This window comes from Xiphophorus couchianus, chromosome 15, assembly GCF_001444195.1.
Source record: "Xiphophorus couchianus chromosome 15, X_couchianus-1.0, whole genome shotgun sequence".
NCBI lineage: Eukaryota > Metazoa > Chordata > Actinopteri > Cyprinodontiformes > Poeciliidae > Xiphophorus > Xiphophorus couchianus.
In genome coordinates, this window is record NC_040242.1 from 9631138 (window position 1) to 9647924 (window position 16787).

At 36.7% G+C, this 16787-nt stretch overlaps 3 protein-coding genes across 4 annotated transcripts; 2 read left to right on the forward strand and 1 right to left on the reverse strand.

The window, feature by feature from the left end:
- Positions 1-750: 750 nt before the first annotated feature.
- Positions 751-5997, reverse strand: ppil6 (peptidylprolyl isomerase (cyclophilin)-like 6). The gene is made up of 8 exons (XM_028039838.1): positions 5523-5997; positions 5353-5448; positions 3357-3545; positions 1833-1895; positions 1553-1700; positions 1211-1270; positions 995-1130; positions 751-900 (listed from the first exon to the last, which is right to left on the reverse strand). The coding sequence occupies exons 1-8, from the start codon at positions 5637-5639 to the stop codon at positions 789-791; spliced, it is 921 nt and encodes a 306-aa protein (XP_027895639.1). The 5' UTR covers positions 5640-5997; the 3' UTR covers positions 751-788.
- On the forward strand, positions 1052-14730 carry gen1 (GEN1 Holliday junction 5' flap endonuclease). 2 transcript variants are annotated; one of them, XM_028039836.1, is made up of 14 exons: positions 1052-1137; positions 6018-6186; positions 7228-7426; positions 7496-7672; positions 8549-8659; positions 8751-8824; positions 8910-8995; positions 9127-9277; positions 10121-10157; positions 10234-10314; positions 10406-10536; positions 10645-10706; positions 11940-12089; positions 12779-14730. In XM_028039836.1, exons 2-14 carry the CDS (start codon positions 6026-6028, stop codon positions 14035-14037), a joined length of 2679 nt encoding a protein of 892 aa, XP_027895637.1. In that variant the 5' UTR covers positions 1052-1137; positions 6018-6025; the 3' UTR covers positions 14038-14730. The 2 variants fall into 2 exon arrangements, with proteins under 2 accessions (XP_027895637.1, XP_027895638.1); XM_028039837.1 differs by lacking the exon at positions 1052-1137 and adding an exon at positions 5376-5462.
- Positions 14731-14840: 110 nt separating this feature from the next.
- On the forward strand, positions 14841-16548 carry msgn1 (mesogenin 1). The gene has a single exon (XM_028039842.1). The coding sequence runs from the start codon at positions 15616-15618 to the stop codon at positions 16039-16041; it is 426 nt and encodes a 141-aa protein (XP_027895643.1). The 5' UTR covers positions 14841-15615; the 3' UTR covers positions 16042-16548.
- Positions 16549-16787: the final 239 nt, after the last annotated feature.

The window sequence follows — 16787 nt, forward strand, 5'->3', positions numbered from 1 at the left end:
CATGAACTGGAACTTCATATCAAATTTATATGTATTTTCCCCTTTTTTATGTCAATATTTATTTAACTTCTGACACCCAAACTACATTAGATTGGGTTCTGTACAAGATCTGCAGTATACTGGGCAAACCTGGCTTAGATTATCCTGCAATAAATATAGTGTTTTTATAATAAAAATAAAGGGGAAATTTAAAATATTTCAATGCTTTGATTTAACCCCAGACTACAGTACATTGGATTTCCTCAATTTTCTATTCAAAGTCTCTTTTAATAGTTTTTATCTCTTAGACCATCTGGAATCATTTACAGAAATAACTTTTCTTAGCAGAAGTGGAGTTTGCTCTACAATAAAAGAGGATTCACATTCAGCTATCCATTTAACATAATGAAGTAAAAAGTAACCAAAGTTAAACTTGCAACACTGTTGGAAAATGTGCTGACAATTTTTTTTTTCTTTTTTTTTTTTTTTTTATCAAGGAGAACAGCACAAATATTCCAAAATGCTAAGATAAATGTCCGGAGAACAATTTGTCTTCTACATGTTAAAAGGTGTGATAACAACAATACAATCCAACAACAAAAAGTCTCACCAATACACCCAATTTTGTTACTCAAGCTGTGTCCTATTCTTACATACAGACTAGACGTTTTCTACAGGACTCTGATTCTCACAAGTCAAATAAAGTAAAACAATAGAATTACATTTAAGGGGTTTTTTTTCTGAGCAGGAAAGTACGGATAAACACAGAAGTGAGTTTGTCTTTGAATTTACTGCATCAAAAAGTAAAGTTACATTGGTAACACTCCACAAGCTGACACTCTACATTCATATTTGGGTCTTTCATTGAAAGTCTTACTCTCTTCTAATTTCTTCAGGACTTCTACACCTTCAATCACTTGTCTAAAAATAGAAAAAAGGAATGCAATCAGAGATAATATATATTGTCACTTAGTAATTCACTTGATGACTACTGAAACAAATTTGTGACACAAACCCAAAGGCAACATAGTTTTTGTCCATCCAGGGCGTCGGCTGCAAGGTGATGTAGAACTGGGATCCATTGGTGTGGGGACCCTTGTTGGCCATTCCCAGAGTGCCCCGTTTTGAGTGGGAAATAGCAAAACTTTCATCTGACAGGTGAGATGGTCACATGTTGAGGTGGTACAAACTATATAAACTCACTAATTCCATCTTCAGGAATTGTTGGTACCTTCAAAAGTTGGTCCATAGATTGACTCGCCCCCATTACCTCTACTATGAGGAGAAATATCTGCAGAGAGTAAAATGGAAAGTTAGACAAAGCCAGTGACATTGAACACACTTATGTCAAATATATTTTAATTTGAAAATGTTATAAATTTTTTCCTTTGTGCCACAAATCCTAAAATCAGACACCATATGGTCAACTTCAAATCATTGCATAAATATATCTACATCATTTAACTTCCTGCATCTAAATGGGTTCCTGAATTATATAATCCTGTTATACATGTCCTGAATATTAATGAGGCACTTGAAAATTAAGAGGTGACAGAGTCGGCTTTTAGAGCACCTCCACCTTGCACCCAGCCATTGGGCACAATGCGATGAAACAGAGAGCCCTTGTAATGGAGTGGGAGACCGCTCTGTGACTTTCCTCGTTCTCCTGTGCACAGAGCCTCAAAGTTCTCTGATGTCTTTGGACACAGATCGGAGAACAGCTGAGGAGAGACGACGCGAAACGCTGTTCTGTATTAATCATTCGTTTTCTTATATTTACATTCTAAATTGTTCACTAATGTCAAATTATAAGGTTCGTCTTTAAAAGTAAAATTTGATCGAAAAGTTTTTACCTCAAAACTTATCCTCCGAGGATCCTCTCCTGCTACAACAATATCCATGAAGACAAACTTATGCTAAAAAGAAAAGAATGGAAGTTTGATTAACAAAAACAATAGCAACCACAGTTTTAACTTCTAAACAAACGCTTCAGATTTATGTTAGGGGAATTTGCCAACTTGAAATCTTAGGTATGGCAGTAATTCACACATTGTCTGAACTCAATACTAAGTGCAAAAATTCTGTGTAAGGATGATATACTAGAACAAGTGCTAGTAGCAATGAAGAACAATAGATAAAGACATGATGCTCACTTTGAACACTGATTACTTGTATTATTTTAGAAATGCAAAACCAACCAACCATCCATTGATACGTAATCTGTCATGTACTGACTTTACTGCATAAAAAGGAACTGACTTGGTTCCAATTTTGTTTTCACTTTTCAACATTCACTGATGAAAAAATAAGAGTCCTAAGCTATCAGCAATCCCTTTTAAAAAAAACAAACCATCAGACATGTCTAAAGGCGATAAGGCATTCACTAAATAACTTTCAATCAGGGCTTCAGAACTTCTTATCTTATCAGTTGGTTTTGCAACCATAATACCATTAAGTCCTCTTCAGCACTAAAAATAAACTCAGCATGAGAAATAATGAAAAATTTCAACAGATTCTGAAAGGATCATAAAAGAGGTGAAAAAATTAACAAAGTGACCTGTAGCAACCTGGAATGGTGGGTTTATGCTCCACCACCAACATCATATAAAGCCAAGCAGGGTTACACATAATAATAATAAATAATAGTAGTGTCTGTTTTTTCCAAATAAGTTACAAAACACTGAAGGAACTCATATTTATAACCTATTATTTCAGTAGTATTGTGGAGAGAATGAAGAATGGAATAATGGGTTGGAATACTGCTCATCATTCCAAAAACTGTATTTTTTCTCGAGCTTTTATTTAACAGGAAAATATATAATTTAGATTGAAAATCTCCTTTTCAAGAGATTGAGAAGTTCTTCAAGAGATAGTCACGAACTTACAGAAGTATCTTAAAAACACTCAAGCCACACATAAATAAAAAGGATTTTTAATGATTCCATCTGAAGGCCAAAGACATTTCTGAACTTTGATTGCTAAACAGTTCCTGGAAACATGAACTTCAGCTCAATGCATTAAATACTATGTCTAAATCTACCAGCAAATGCTAACAACAATTCTCTAGAAGCAGACTTCCTGTAGCCAAGTATTACTGAAAAGTGAAACTGTCTCAGTACACTTTATAGCTTCATGTTTCTCTGCTGTGAGTCTTCTCCTTGTTATGGTTTGTTCAGTGGCTTATTTATTTTAATGTTCTACTCTGAGACAAATTTTAGAAGTGACAATAAATAGGATTAGACACAGGAGTCACTTGCTGCACACAGGATATTTCTTGCCTACAAAATAGCATAAATAAATAGTATGCATGTTTTTAGATGCCAATTTCAACCATTCTACTTTGTTTATGTATTCTTGCAACTGTGGTGTCAGCCTACTCCAGTTTTCTGAAGGTGTTCGGCGTAGCACTCCTCAGTGATAGCCGTATAGAAATCCTCTGGATGAGTGAGGGTGAAATTCCACTGATTTTCTGCCCAGCTGGCGAGTTGCTTTTCATTACCGAGGAGAACGCCATTAAGGAAGCATATCACATTGCTGGGATACTCCCACACATCACCACGCAGCTCCTGAAATCACAAGTTCACAACAATAGCCGTGTTGTGAATCAGCTTTTTAGAATAACAATGGCGTCAAACTGCAGCGAGATCATATCTGTGTAGGGGTGCAGGATCACAGCCGCAAGCTTTGTCCACGTTCAGTTATATTATTTATAACTATATTTTTCATCACATATACTGGCATTACACATGTAGACAATAAATAGTTTTATTTCTAAGAAGGGATAACACTTTTTAATCATACTATATTTGACAAATAGTGTTTTTCTTTTATTAGTCACAGTGTTTGAAATGCGTATCTTGTTTTATCAGTCTTTGTTTGGTCTTTAATGTCTGATGAGTTGCTTATTGTGTCATATTTCATCCATATTTTTCATAGAAAATCTGTTGCTGGTAATTGACCAGCAAGAGGATATTGAGGGGAGTTGAAAGGACCATTAGAGCTGACCTACTTTCTCCCAGGGATCTTTTTCAGATCCTTGCAGTTGTAAGGATCTGGCACAGATCCTTGTAAAAGTATTCATATCCCTTTGTAAGGATCTGACACAGATCCTTGCAGTTGTAAGGATCTGACACAGATCCTTGCAGTTGTAAGGATCTGACACAGATCCTTGTAAAAGTATTCATATCCCTTTGTAAGGATCTGACACAGATCCTTGAAGTTGTAAGGATCTGTGTCAGATCTGTCACAGATCCTTACATTCCTTACATATTACTCGAGTGCAGTAATATTGCACTTGAGATCCTCAGAAACTCCCCACACCCTCTCTAAGAACTTTGTGAACTTCTTTCAAAACACTATTTTATATTATTGCACATATTTTATATTTTTATTTATTTGTGTTGTTTAATTGGTTCATTTTAATTTATGCTGATCTGTTCAAGTTCATATTTATTGTATATGATTATTTATATGATAAAATAAAATTTCTTATCTAATTTAAATGAAGTATTTCTGTATTTCAAGTACTGAAATAGAGCTTAATATGAGATATTTTTGCAATGATTAGTACACAGCTCCTTGTAAAAGTATTCATATCCCTTTAAAATGTTCACTATTGCATTTCTCAATGCCCATACATTTTTTTACAGTATGTTTCTTCCAGCTTTGCACAGGGAGACTGAAACTTTTATTCATTCTTCTTACTAAAATAGCTCAAGCTCAGTCCGACTAAATGAAGAGTATCTATGAACACCAATTTTCCACTTATGCTGTGAATATTTAATAGGTTTAAGGGTAGGAGTTAACTGAGTCATAATAAACACATGAATATGCTTCAATTTAAACTACTACATTGTAGCTCTGCCTATATCTGTAGAGCCAGTTTCCTACTGGAAGTCTCTAACACATTGTCTTTCAGATTTGACTTGTATTTAGCCCCATCCATTTTCAATTCTGACCAGCTTCCCTTTGGCTCCTGAAGAGAACCATACCCAAGACATGATGCTGCCATCACCATGTTCCACAATGAGTTCACTGCTTTATAATCTAATCCTGCTCCGTACAGTGTTAGACCTGACCTTTCTGGTGTGTTTCTTGGTCTCCTTGATGCTGTTTGTTCACCAATGTCCTCTAACAAATACCTGAGGCCTACACAGAATCACAGAGTTTTACTTACAGGTAATTTCTAAGGGTAATTGGTTGCACTGGATTAAGGATATTAAGGGGATTGAAAGATTGCATGCCATACTTTTCACATGAGATTTTTTTTTTTTTTTTTTAATTTTGAAGATTTATTTATCGTTTTCTTTTCGGTTGACAGTTTTACTTTAGTTTGTGTTCTTTCTGAATAATTTGCTGAATGAAATAACCTACCCGTTTCTTCTTCCATAGGTATTCGTGCCAGTCAAATTCAAGAAGTGGCACAATTTCTGGATCCAAAAAATCATTAGGAAACCGTTGTTTGAGTACCTACAATGACAGAGGTGGAACTTTAAATGAATTATTTAATCAACAGGAGGAACATAATACATGTGTTATTTTACCTCGGCTATACTTCTGGCAGCATGGAAATTTGGGTCTTTAATTATGCCAACGACTTCTATTTGCGTTTGTGAGGCCATTGATAAACTCCCCAGCGCATAAACAAACTGAGTATCCATAGCAACAATCTGTGAAGGCGCATGAAAATGACGTCTCGTTGTTTGAAAGTCAGGGTTCGATCTACTTTTTGGCTATCTTTCCTACTCTCCTACAAGGTTCATTTGAAAGCTTTAATAACAACAACATACCGAAGAGGAATTTGTATTTAATTATTTTTATTAAATTGATGTATTACATATAATTTATGTAAGATGTAAAGACAGTCCTCACTACAGAAAGGAAGCGTAAGAAAACAAATTGGGACGCAGCCTAACGGAGGCGGCGCCAGTGTTTGAAAACTTCGACTCGCCAAGCTGTTCCGTGTTCCTTTTCTGCGGATTTTTTTTTTTTTTTTAACTAATTTTGTTCATTTTCTGAACTTGATTCCATTTTACTAGTATTAATCATGGGTGTTCACGACTTGTGGTCCATCGTTGAGCCAGTCCGAGAGTCAGTGCCGTTGTACAGTTTGAGCGGAAAGACTCTGGCGGTAGACCTGAGCTTATGGGTCTGTGAGGCTCAGCGCGTCCAGGCCATGATGGGCAGAGTTACTAAGCCCCATCTGAGGTAAGTGTCCTTATATTGTTCTTAATTTTTTTAAAAAAACCTCATTAGAATATTTTGTTTGACAGTCCATAGCAGCTTATTTTAGCCACTGTGATTCCTCACGGGCATCACTGAGTTTGAGGACAAAAATGAAAGTACAGCCACATCGAAAGAAGTGAATTGAAGGATGGTTGGTTCCATATACTTATATACTTAAATAGTAATATATATTGACATTCTATATCTATTTTCTATCTTATATTTGTGTATTTATGATTTAAGATTTTGTTTTAAATTTTTATATCAGCCTGTTTTTACTAGATGTGCAGCACCTTGGTCAACTTTGCATTGTTTTTAACAGGCTGTATAGATAAACATGATATGGCACGGTAATGTAATTTGACACTACGGTGATACTGCATTATAGTGGTGGTCACTATGACATTCTCATGGTATAATAGGTTTGAGTAAAAACACCACAGTACTACTGTATGTACACAAATTTAAACTGTAAATGTATAAAAATGATCTAGTTGCTTTTAATTTAAACAGAAAAGCTACAATATTATTTATTAATTTATTGCTGGGGTTTTTTTGTACCAGAAACCTTTCCAAGTAGATAGACTTTTGTTGTGAGGGAGAAGTGTAGCAACGTTTTCCTAATTTTTCTATAGCTTCATGTACACATTTTCTTGAGATCTATGCAGTTATCCCATATTTGGTTTTAACATTTTGCTGCAGAAATATATAACTAAAAGAAACACATTTTAATAAGGAATTTTGATTAACTATGTGCCAATTATGTGGAAAAACAAGAAAATTACAAATGGCTATTCTCTGTCAGTTGCCTTATGTGATGTCACCAGTAATGGGTGCATTGAAGTTTGTTTTTAGAAAGGTAGATTTTATCCTGATTGCATAGTGATGTACAACAAAATGGCAAATAAAAACATATTATAACTTGACCTATAGCTATCAAACTGTACAAAATGTGAGTTTTATAATTTAGCAGAAAAGTCTCTGTTATAAGTAAAAACCAACACAATGCTGTTTAATGTGCAGGAATTTATTTTTCCGAGTGTCCTCGCTCACTCTGATGGGGGTGAAGCTCGTTTTTATCATGGAGGGAGAAGCTCCCAAACTTAAATCAGAAACGATGAGCAAAAGGACAGAAATGAGATTTGGAGGATCCTTGAAAGCCCATTCCTCAAAGTCATCCACAACTACCAGCAGAGGGCGCTTTAATGCTGTACTACGAGAGGTATGTCTTTCTGGTAACCGACTGTAAATACTTCTCCCAGCTCTTTGTCGACCTCTGTGTTTTCTACAGTGTGCAGAGATGTTGGACTACCTGGGTGTGCCCTGGGTGACAGCAGCTGGGGAAGCAGAGGCCATGTGTGCTTACCTGGACTCAGCAGGGCTGGTTGATGGCTGCATCACCAACGATGGAGATGCATTCTTGTATGGGGCTCGGACGGTCTACAGGAACTTCAATATGAACAGTAAAGTATGTTTCTGGAAGTTAAGAGAAACCCTGGAACACGTTGGGGCTAAGATAAGACTATGTTGAATACTAATAATGTTCTGCTTTTGACAAAATCAATACATGTCAGTTTGACAAATACAAATAATAAATCAGCTAATAGATAAATTATATTTTATTTATTTGCAGTTAGTATGGAGTATTAACCCTTTCATGCATGAATTATGATCCTTTGTGTCAGAAATTTTTTTCCATTTTTAAAATTTTTTTTCTTAAGGCATAAAAAAAGGTAGGAAATTTTTTTTTGTAAAAATAATTTTTTTATTTTTTTTTTATTTTTATGTGATCAATTGTAAATTTGTCCAAATACAAAGTTGTTATTTGAAAAATACATCAGTAGTATTGTTCCTTAGGGGTTATCTGATGTCACAATATTTTTTTTACTTGCAAGAGTCGTCTACAGTAGAAGGAGGGACCGGGTCGGTTCTCATGCTTTTTTGTCTGTCGACCATATTGTATTTAACAAAAAATAATTTCTTGCATTTGCAGCTGATGGCCAGTATATTTTATGATGCATTAGTGTCCACTTCAGTGGTCTGTGTGCATTTATAACATAAAAATCCACAGGAAGCACAAGAAAATGGCTTTTAGATAGCTGTCCACTGTAGTGACCACTATGCATGAAAGGGTTAACAAAAAGATCAGTGATTTGATTAATCAACATTACCATATACATGATATTGTGTCATTCTTGTGGTTACAAAATTCTCATTTGCCGCTTCATTTTGGAGACTGTAAGAGATTCCTCATTGTAGAAAAGACCCTAATCCTGAAGTTATCATTTACACTCTTAATCCAGATGGAACTGATGTGTCAATTTTTGACTTTTTTTTTTCCCAGGACCCTCAGGTCGATTGCTACCAGACATCTCGAGTTAAAACCGAGCTACACCTGTCAAGAGAGAATCTTGTTGGCTTGGCCATTCTCCTTGGTTGTGATTATATTCCTAAGGTAGATAAGACACAGCTTAAAGAAGTTACTTCAGAATAATATTTCTAATTACATTTCTATTTCGTAATGTACATTTTAATGGCTCCCTCAGGGTATACCTAGTGTTGGCAGAGAGCAGGCCTTGAGGCTTATACAGACCCTGAGAGGACAGTCACTTCTACAGAGGTTCTACTCATATGGTTGCCTGGCAGATATGTACTTTGCATTAAGGGTTGTAGATCCTCAGGAAATCTTATTCTTGTCACTAAAGGTTCAACCAGTGGAAGCAGGAGAGTCCTGACGTGCCTGTCGGAGTTGCAAAGAAAGTTCCTCACTGCAACTTATGTCGACATCCTGGTGAGCAAACCAAAGCGGCAGTGACTTGTCTCACACATTTCTAAATTAAAGCTATTTAATCTGCCATTGTTGAAATATACACATATGTGAGAAATTTCAGGAATCAACACTGGTTTCTCTTTGGCTCTCAGGCTCAGCTAAGGCACACGAGCGTGGCGGCTGTGTGCTCTGCGGCAGTCACCGATTCTGCCAGCCTCAGGACTTTGATTATCAGTGTCCATGTGACTGGCACTGCTACGAACAGAGCCGCCAGGCATCGTCTCTGGAGGCAAACGTCAGGAAGTATGTGTCGTTTTAAAAAGCTGGTCGAAGCCATGAAAATCTAAATGTTGATAAAAAAATTAACAGGACTGGAAAAATGCAAATAGGAGAAGAGAAATCATGAAGTGAACATGTTGAAAGGAATAAATGAATATTTACATACAACACTCTGTCATAAAAGGTGCATGAAGAATTGAAATGGGCTTGATCTTTACCATATAAGCCAACTGCCTTAATTCAGTCAAACATTTTCCCAAAGCAAAAGCAAATTTATGAAAATTTCAGACTTAAAATATTTAAATTGAGCACTTCATCCAACAAAGACAAATTTTACACACAAACAGTAAGAGATCTTTGGGGGGAAGCAGGATTACTAACATCAATTATTATGACAACAATATTTTAACATTCATAAACTGAAAAGTACTTTTGCTCATGTGAATTTAAATGTTTGCAACTGTTTTTAGTTTTTGTGTTTTTTTTTTTAAATATAGTGACATAATTTAGTGGTGTACTTTAGGTCAAAGTAAAGCAGTATATAATTGTTATAAAAACAAAAAATAATACATGATATGTCTTTATTTTTATTCAAATATGAAATGTTACAATTAGCCTCCTTTAAGCGGATACCCCTAAATAAAACCCAGTTTTATTCAGTCAACTGAATTTGGCTCACAAACACCAAAGTTGGTTGATGATAAACGTATTGGTTCTTGTGCATCTAGATTCACAAACTCTAATAGATTTAAAACAAGATTTTATGTGCTAGACCCACATGAATGTTTACAAATATAAATCTGGGAAGTTTGACTTTGGGGGCAAATGAAGGTTTAAAATGTTTATGATCTTTTTTTTTTATTTTAGAAAAACTCTGGCAAGTCAGCAGTTCCCATTTACAGAGGTATATATATTTGTTTTTTCAGGTTTTCTTCTGCTTTCAGTAACACCTGAAATAATACTTGAACATTTTATTCTAGATTATAAACGAGTTTCTGGTTTCCAAGGATAAACCTGTGGCACATTTTAAGAGGAGACAGCCAAATATTCTGCTGATGCAGGTAATGCGTTTTTACATTTTTCATTAATTAAAGCACCTCTTGCTGCCTTTTGTGGACATGAATTAGAAAGCTTGTGTCTTGTTTTCCATAGAAATTCACTTATGAGAAGATGGGGTGGCCAAAACACTACACAAGTGAAAAGGTTTTGGTCCTGATGACCTACACTGAGCTGATGAACAGAAAATATGGAAGAGACGTGCCCTCTCAAATCATGCCTATCCGGTAGTCTTATGATGTTTTTAAAGCTGAAAAGCTGCATTATTGTGATAATATTGCTGTTTATGTGTGTCCAGAAGCTTTTCTTTAAAATAACTTATTTTTCTGTAAAAGAATTCTGAAACCAAGGGTGAGGAACGCTGTTGCTTGCTTTGAAGTCATCTGGAACACTCCAGGTCAGTTCAAATCTTCAGTTCTTTCCTGAATAAATTACCCTTTGTGTTTAATTTGTCCTCTTAGTGGCTCATTATATGCTTCGGGAGTGAAAAAACGCTGGATTTGTGAGCTGGTGACACGACTGCAGCGCTAAGTTGGGGTGCAGGGTGTTCGTCACCGGGTTGTCTGTTAGTGACTGGCTGTGAGGTGGGGTTCAGAGGTGACAGATCAGTCACAACAGCTTCTAGGTGCTAAACCAGCTTCCTCTCTTAGCTGGGAAGTCTGTCAAATCAAAGCGGACATCACTAACAAGCCTGTTTGACATCACTGACCTGAGAAAGTCTCAATGAACTAACTCACGTTGCAGACTTTTATCGTGTGCAACAGAAGAAATACTTTAAATACAAATATAAGTTGTATTATTTGAATTATGGTCAAAATGCGGTAACTATGTCTGAATTACACAGACTAATTATGTAAGTCTATGACCAAATCAGGAAAGTGGCCCCAGTGTTAGATTCCATTTAGTTTATAAAAGAAATGCAAATGAATAAAGGGCAATTTTAAATCTGATATTTTAGGTTATTTTTTAAACAGAACTTCTTAAATATATTTCTGACAAATCTTCAGATATGCAAAGAGACATGATAATTTATATGTATGGCAGGTTTGAAATATTTTTTTCTTTTGCAGTGTTCTGATTATTTGTTCACATTACAAGGAAATTGAGACCATATTTGCTGATTTCACTTTCTTGTTCCTCGGTAATCTGGGGGTTTGGTTGAAGTGATGCAAAAATAATAAAATATATGTTTTGAGGTGAATTTTATTGTGTTTTCTGCTTTAGGTCTTTCATATGTTATTCACTAACATTTTAAAATATATTTTTAGCCATTATTGCAGCAATTTGATTTCTGTTTTCAATTTAAGATTTCATTTCTTGGCATTGTACCTCTTCAAAATTTCATGCTTTTTTCCTGGTGAAGATGTTTCCTTGCACTGAAAAGCTATCACTTTGCATACATAGAAAGGTGGTTTTTTTTCTTAAAAAAGACTTACATCATTAAAACTGACATTTATTGAGGAAAGATATTAGAAAATACATGAATAGTTGTAATCTGTGGTGATGGATGAAAATAATTGAGATTCATAAAAAAAAACTAAAGACACAGGAAAGGACCATAGCTCTTAGTTTAGTTAGAAAGACATAAGGTTAGCATGTCCTAACCTAAATTTGTTCCTGTTTTCTGCAGAACATTTTGTGTTTCCAGAGGAACGACCCACAGAGGATCAACATGAAGTGAGGACAGTGGAGGAAGAGTCACTTTTCCGTGTGGCTTTCCCGAAGATCGTTGAAAGCTACCTAAGAAGCAAAGCTCTGCTTAAAGAGAACAAAACTAAACGTAAGACACCTATTTTCACCCTAAATATATCCTACTACATGTTGTTTTCAGTGCAATAGTTATTTAATAAGGTGCTTGCATGATCACATTCTGCATTTTTCCATAAAAAGCTCTCCTGCTGATTTGACAAACTTCCCAGACTTCCCAGTCTGCGCTGCCAGGGCGGCGCAGATCAAAGCTATTTGAAAGTTTTACATGTGTTTTTAAGGCTCTCGCTTACAGCAGCTCTAACACCTGAAAACGTAGAGTTAGAAGCTCAATCACTTCACACCAGAACCTTTAATGCAGCCAAGAAGTGTCTGCCTCACAGGATTTGCTTACTTTTTTTTTTGCCACCACAGTAATCATGTGTTTATTTGCTTTCAACCCAATTTTAAAAGAAATTTGACATGTCTACATAATGGCTGTTACAATTCCTGGTCAACCTTTTATTTTAGAGACAAAATGAGACAAATACATAACAGATATGAGCAAATGTATAAACTATTCTTTTACAGGAAACAGGTGGCAGTCACAATAAATAGACTGTTTGTTCATATCTGACACTCAGCAGTCCGTTCTTAAAATTCAGTAATTGAGAAATGTTTATTGACAGTGTCAGAAATATCCAATTACGGCCGGTAAAACAGAAACTACAGGAAAGTCCTCTGACATTTCTTTCTCTCTGCCTCTATTTTCTTTTCTTACAGAGAAGAAAGCGAGACGTAAAAAGGAGAAACCATCTGATAGTTCTGCTGGTGTCGCAGATCTCTTGGCTCAGATGACGCTTCAGTCGTCCTTAGAGAACAGGTCCACTCAGCCACTAACTCATCTCCCTTCCAGCTCAAGCTCAGAAAAAACAGAATTGATCATTTTAGACACTCCAGTGAATCGTAAGCAACACAGGAAAGAAAAAGAAGACGGTCAAGTCCTCGAAACTCTGCCTGAAGTCGAACCAGAAAGCGCTTCACCTTCTATCTCTGCCGTTATTGACGCTCTACATCTCAGCGATATTGACTTGGATGCGTTGTCTTTCACTTCCTCTCCTTCCTCACCGGCGGTCCAGGGTGCAGAGCCTGGGCAAACTGATGAAACGCAAGGTGCAACCAAACAGCCAGAGCTCTGTTACACTGAGTGTCCTCTGAGAGACAGAGTCCTCATGAGGAACGCAGATAAATCTCTGAAAGCTACATGTCCTGAGCTTGCAGCTGAGGTTTCAAAACATCTGAACTGTGAGTTGGTCATTTCACATGGAAAGCAAACTGGGGAAATTTCCAGTGGAAGTAGCAGTGAGGGCATCATGTTGACTGGCAATGAAAAGGAACCACTAACAAACAAAATCCAATGTATGTTAAAAGAAAGTCTTGAAAGATCAAAAAAGCAAAAAACTTTGCCATGTGATGCTCAAAGTAAGACAAAGGAGGAATCTAACGGACGTGAAAAGCCTCCTCCAAAATATACATTTGTCAGAGCTGCTTTGTCATTGTCCTCTGCTCCGCCACAGAGATGCCACTCTGACCCAGGACAAAGAGACAAAAAGGACAGCAGCAAGAAGACCGTCTGCATGAGCGTGTGCTCATCCAGCGAGGATAGTGATGTTGAAAACCGGCAATCTGGACCTCAACGTCGAACAAAACTGAAACCGGCAGACAAAAGTATACGTAGCCTAATATCAGACTTCCCTCTAAAACCAGCCTGTGATCAGTTTAAAGCTGCTAATCCAAAGACTTCTCAAACGCTTCAATTAACTGGACCAAAATCGCAGAGCCATGGGGAAAAAGTTGAAAATGAAACACCTGCATCGACGAAAAACAGTCGTCAGGCTGTTCAAACAACTGAAGTCAATGATGATGAGATTCTCCAGACTCCTGATTCTCCCGTCATTGTGTTAGATGGTGAGGATTTGGTGATTTGTAGTGACAGTCCCCTGCCACTGGCTGAGAGACTGAGACTAAAATTTCTGAAGTGAGCATCCAGTTTTGTCGGTTTAAAGAGTATTTTTATCTTTTGTTCACATCCTATTTGCTTCTAATTAAGTAATTTCTTTCCAGGTTTTTTGCTTTTTGCAAAGCAAAATGCCAGAGGGTAGGCTTAGAGTACTGTGACCCAGTTTGAGTTTTATTTGTGTGTTGTGTTTTGAAAATAAACTTAGAAGATTTATTTGTATTTTGAAAAAGTCTGGAAATGTATTTATTTCATATTTATTGTATAAAGCACTCAACCATCCAGTCAACCTGCCGAAACTCATGCATGTTCAAAAATACATCTCTTGAAAAAAAAAAAATTTAAACAAAGTTACAATTCTTGCTCAAATTATGTTTAATGCATAAATCTAAAATCATTGCCTAAAAATATTTTTCTAATGCATTCTGTGAAAGTGTCAGACATGATTTTCCAGATCAGGATAAGTGTTGGAAAAATATTAGGATTTCTTTCAGACCTTTTTCTTGCCCTATTATCTAAATCCACCCATGCATCTCTTTGTTCTTCCATTCATTACTTAACTTCTGTGAATGTATCATCCACTATTTTTCATAATTTCTGTATTTTTTTTATTTGAAGAATTGAAATGTGAAACAGAGGAACTTGAGTCTGGGATTCGGAGAGGAAACGATTTGAGTTGGAAAACCTTTTCTTTTCTATTAAACAGAAGTTGTCCATAGATTCTGAATTTTAAGCTCCTCTGGAAAAGACGTAATAGTTGCTCATCTTATTTTCTCCAATTACCCCCCAGCTGAAGGAAGCAGGGACAGAAGATGCTAAAGCCACTGTTTTTTAAACAACACAGCAGTGTTGTGTCCCCTTGATCCTGAGTGAGGGCTCACACCTTTTCAGACATGAAAGGTCTGGCAGAAGTTCTGGTGACAGCTGCATCCTCTGCCCAAATAACATCCCCGCAAAAGGAGTCCTACTGATTTCAACTTAATTCTCTTAGAATAAAAGTTTCTTAATAAGTAAGAATGGCTTCCATCATAAAGAATGTCTACATTTTAGAAAACGGCGCACTTCAAGGTAACTTTTCAAAAGTGTAGGTGTCTACACAATGATTGGACTGTAGCTGTTGTGATTTTGACCTTTATCTATCCTGTAGAATTAACCTTTCACGAAGAAAGTGATGAGCTCCAACGTGGTGTTTGTTTGTATAGTGAGGACACACGCAGGGCTGACTTGTCAGAGTGGTGTGAATGTCTCAGGTGAAACGGCAGTCTTCATTAAGACACATCACATCAAACTGATAATTGTCGCTGTGCAGACTTTAGAGTAATTTCCCACAGAAGGAATCTAATTATTTTTCTTTCTATCACATTAACCGTCTGTTTGGCCTTATTCACACCACGGTGATAACGAACCAGTCCCTTCGGGAAGGTCTCATTTTGGCACTTTACTTGTCCTTTGAACTTTTTTTTTTTTCTGAAGTTGTGAACCCATAAAGGTCCGGAGATCTGCTTCTATATAAAACGCGTTTGGCAAGAAAAAAAAAAAAAATCTCACATTCTCTCAAGCCGCCTGTCATCCGCCTCGCTGAGCAGTAGTCTGGATTTCTAACATGGATCTGGAAGCTGTCACGGCTGCTATCCTATCTGATTGGGAGATCCTTGAGAGTGCCTCTGGAGAAAATCCGGAGTCCGTCTGTCCGGAGTCCCCCCTGGATTCTTCGCTGTGTTCCTCACCGGAGATTTGTTTCCCCATCTCCAAACAGGAGAATAAGGATTTATCCTTTGTCTGCGCCGGACGCAAAGAGACTTCGTCGGGGCAAAGGCAGAGCAAAACAAAGATGTCCGTGAAAAGGCGCATGAAGGCCAGCGAGAGGGAGAAGATGCGGATGAGAAGCTTGGCAGAGGCTCTGCACCAGCTCCGCGACTTCCTTCCGCCGGATTACAGCAAGAGAGGCCAGCCCTTGACCAAGATCCAGACGCTTAAATACACCATCGAGTACATCAACAAGCTCTCTGACATCCTGAGCCGTGCGTAATGGAGGCACCGTGGAGCGCTTTTACGCAACATGCCATCTCTCATCATGGACCCCTTTTTGAACTTAGATGTTTCATTTTTCATCATAATAACTTTGAAATCTCTCTTACTTGTCAGTCTTTTGGGTTTTTTCTTTAATGTAAATATTGTTTGGGCACTTGGAAAGTATCATACAAATACTTGGAAAGTATGCATATGAGGCTGCCCCTTTTCTGGAATTGTGAATTCAGTTTTTAGTATACAGTATAGGCGATTTAGTTGTTACTAGAATAGAATGAACTTGGCCAAACTATTTGCTATTATTATTTTTTTGCTGAACAGACCTAAGAGAGAACATATCTTTCCAATGATTTGAATCCCTTAATTGTGTTTTGTTCTAATGTTTTCACGTTTTCTGTTTGCAAAGCCAATAGTTTGTGTTTGTGTGAATAACAAGGCTGTTCAAAGTATTTGAGTCGCACCACAATTTTTAACAATAATAGCTGTTGTGTTCACCCTTTCTTCCTTGTTTTTTGATAAGTTTTCAATAAAATAATTCGTTGAAATTGTGGTTCTGTTCAGTTATCCAGACGTCATTAGGAACTCAGGATCTGTCTTATTGATCATTTTTCCATTCACAGTTTTTTGTGATTTTTATGTAAATATTGTTTGGGTATTTGGCAAGTTTTTTTTATACAAATTATGTTTGTCATTTTCCTCCTCAAATTTGGTAGAATTGTAGATGGGATGAAAAACAACGTTGCTATT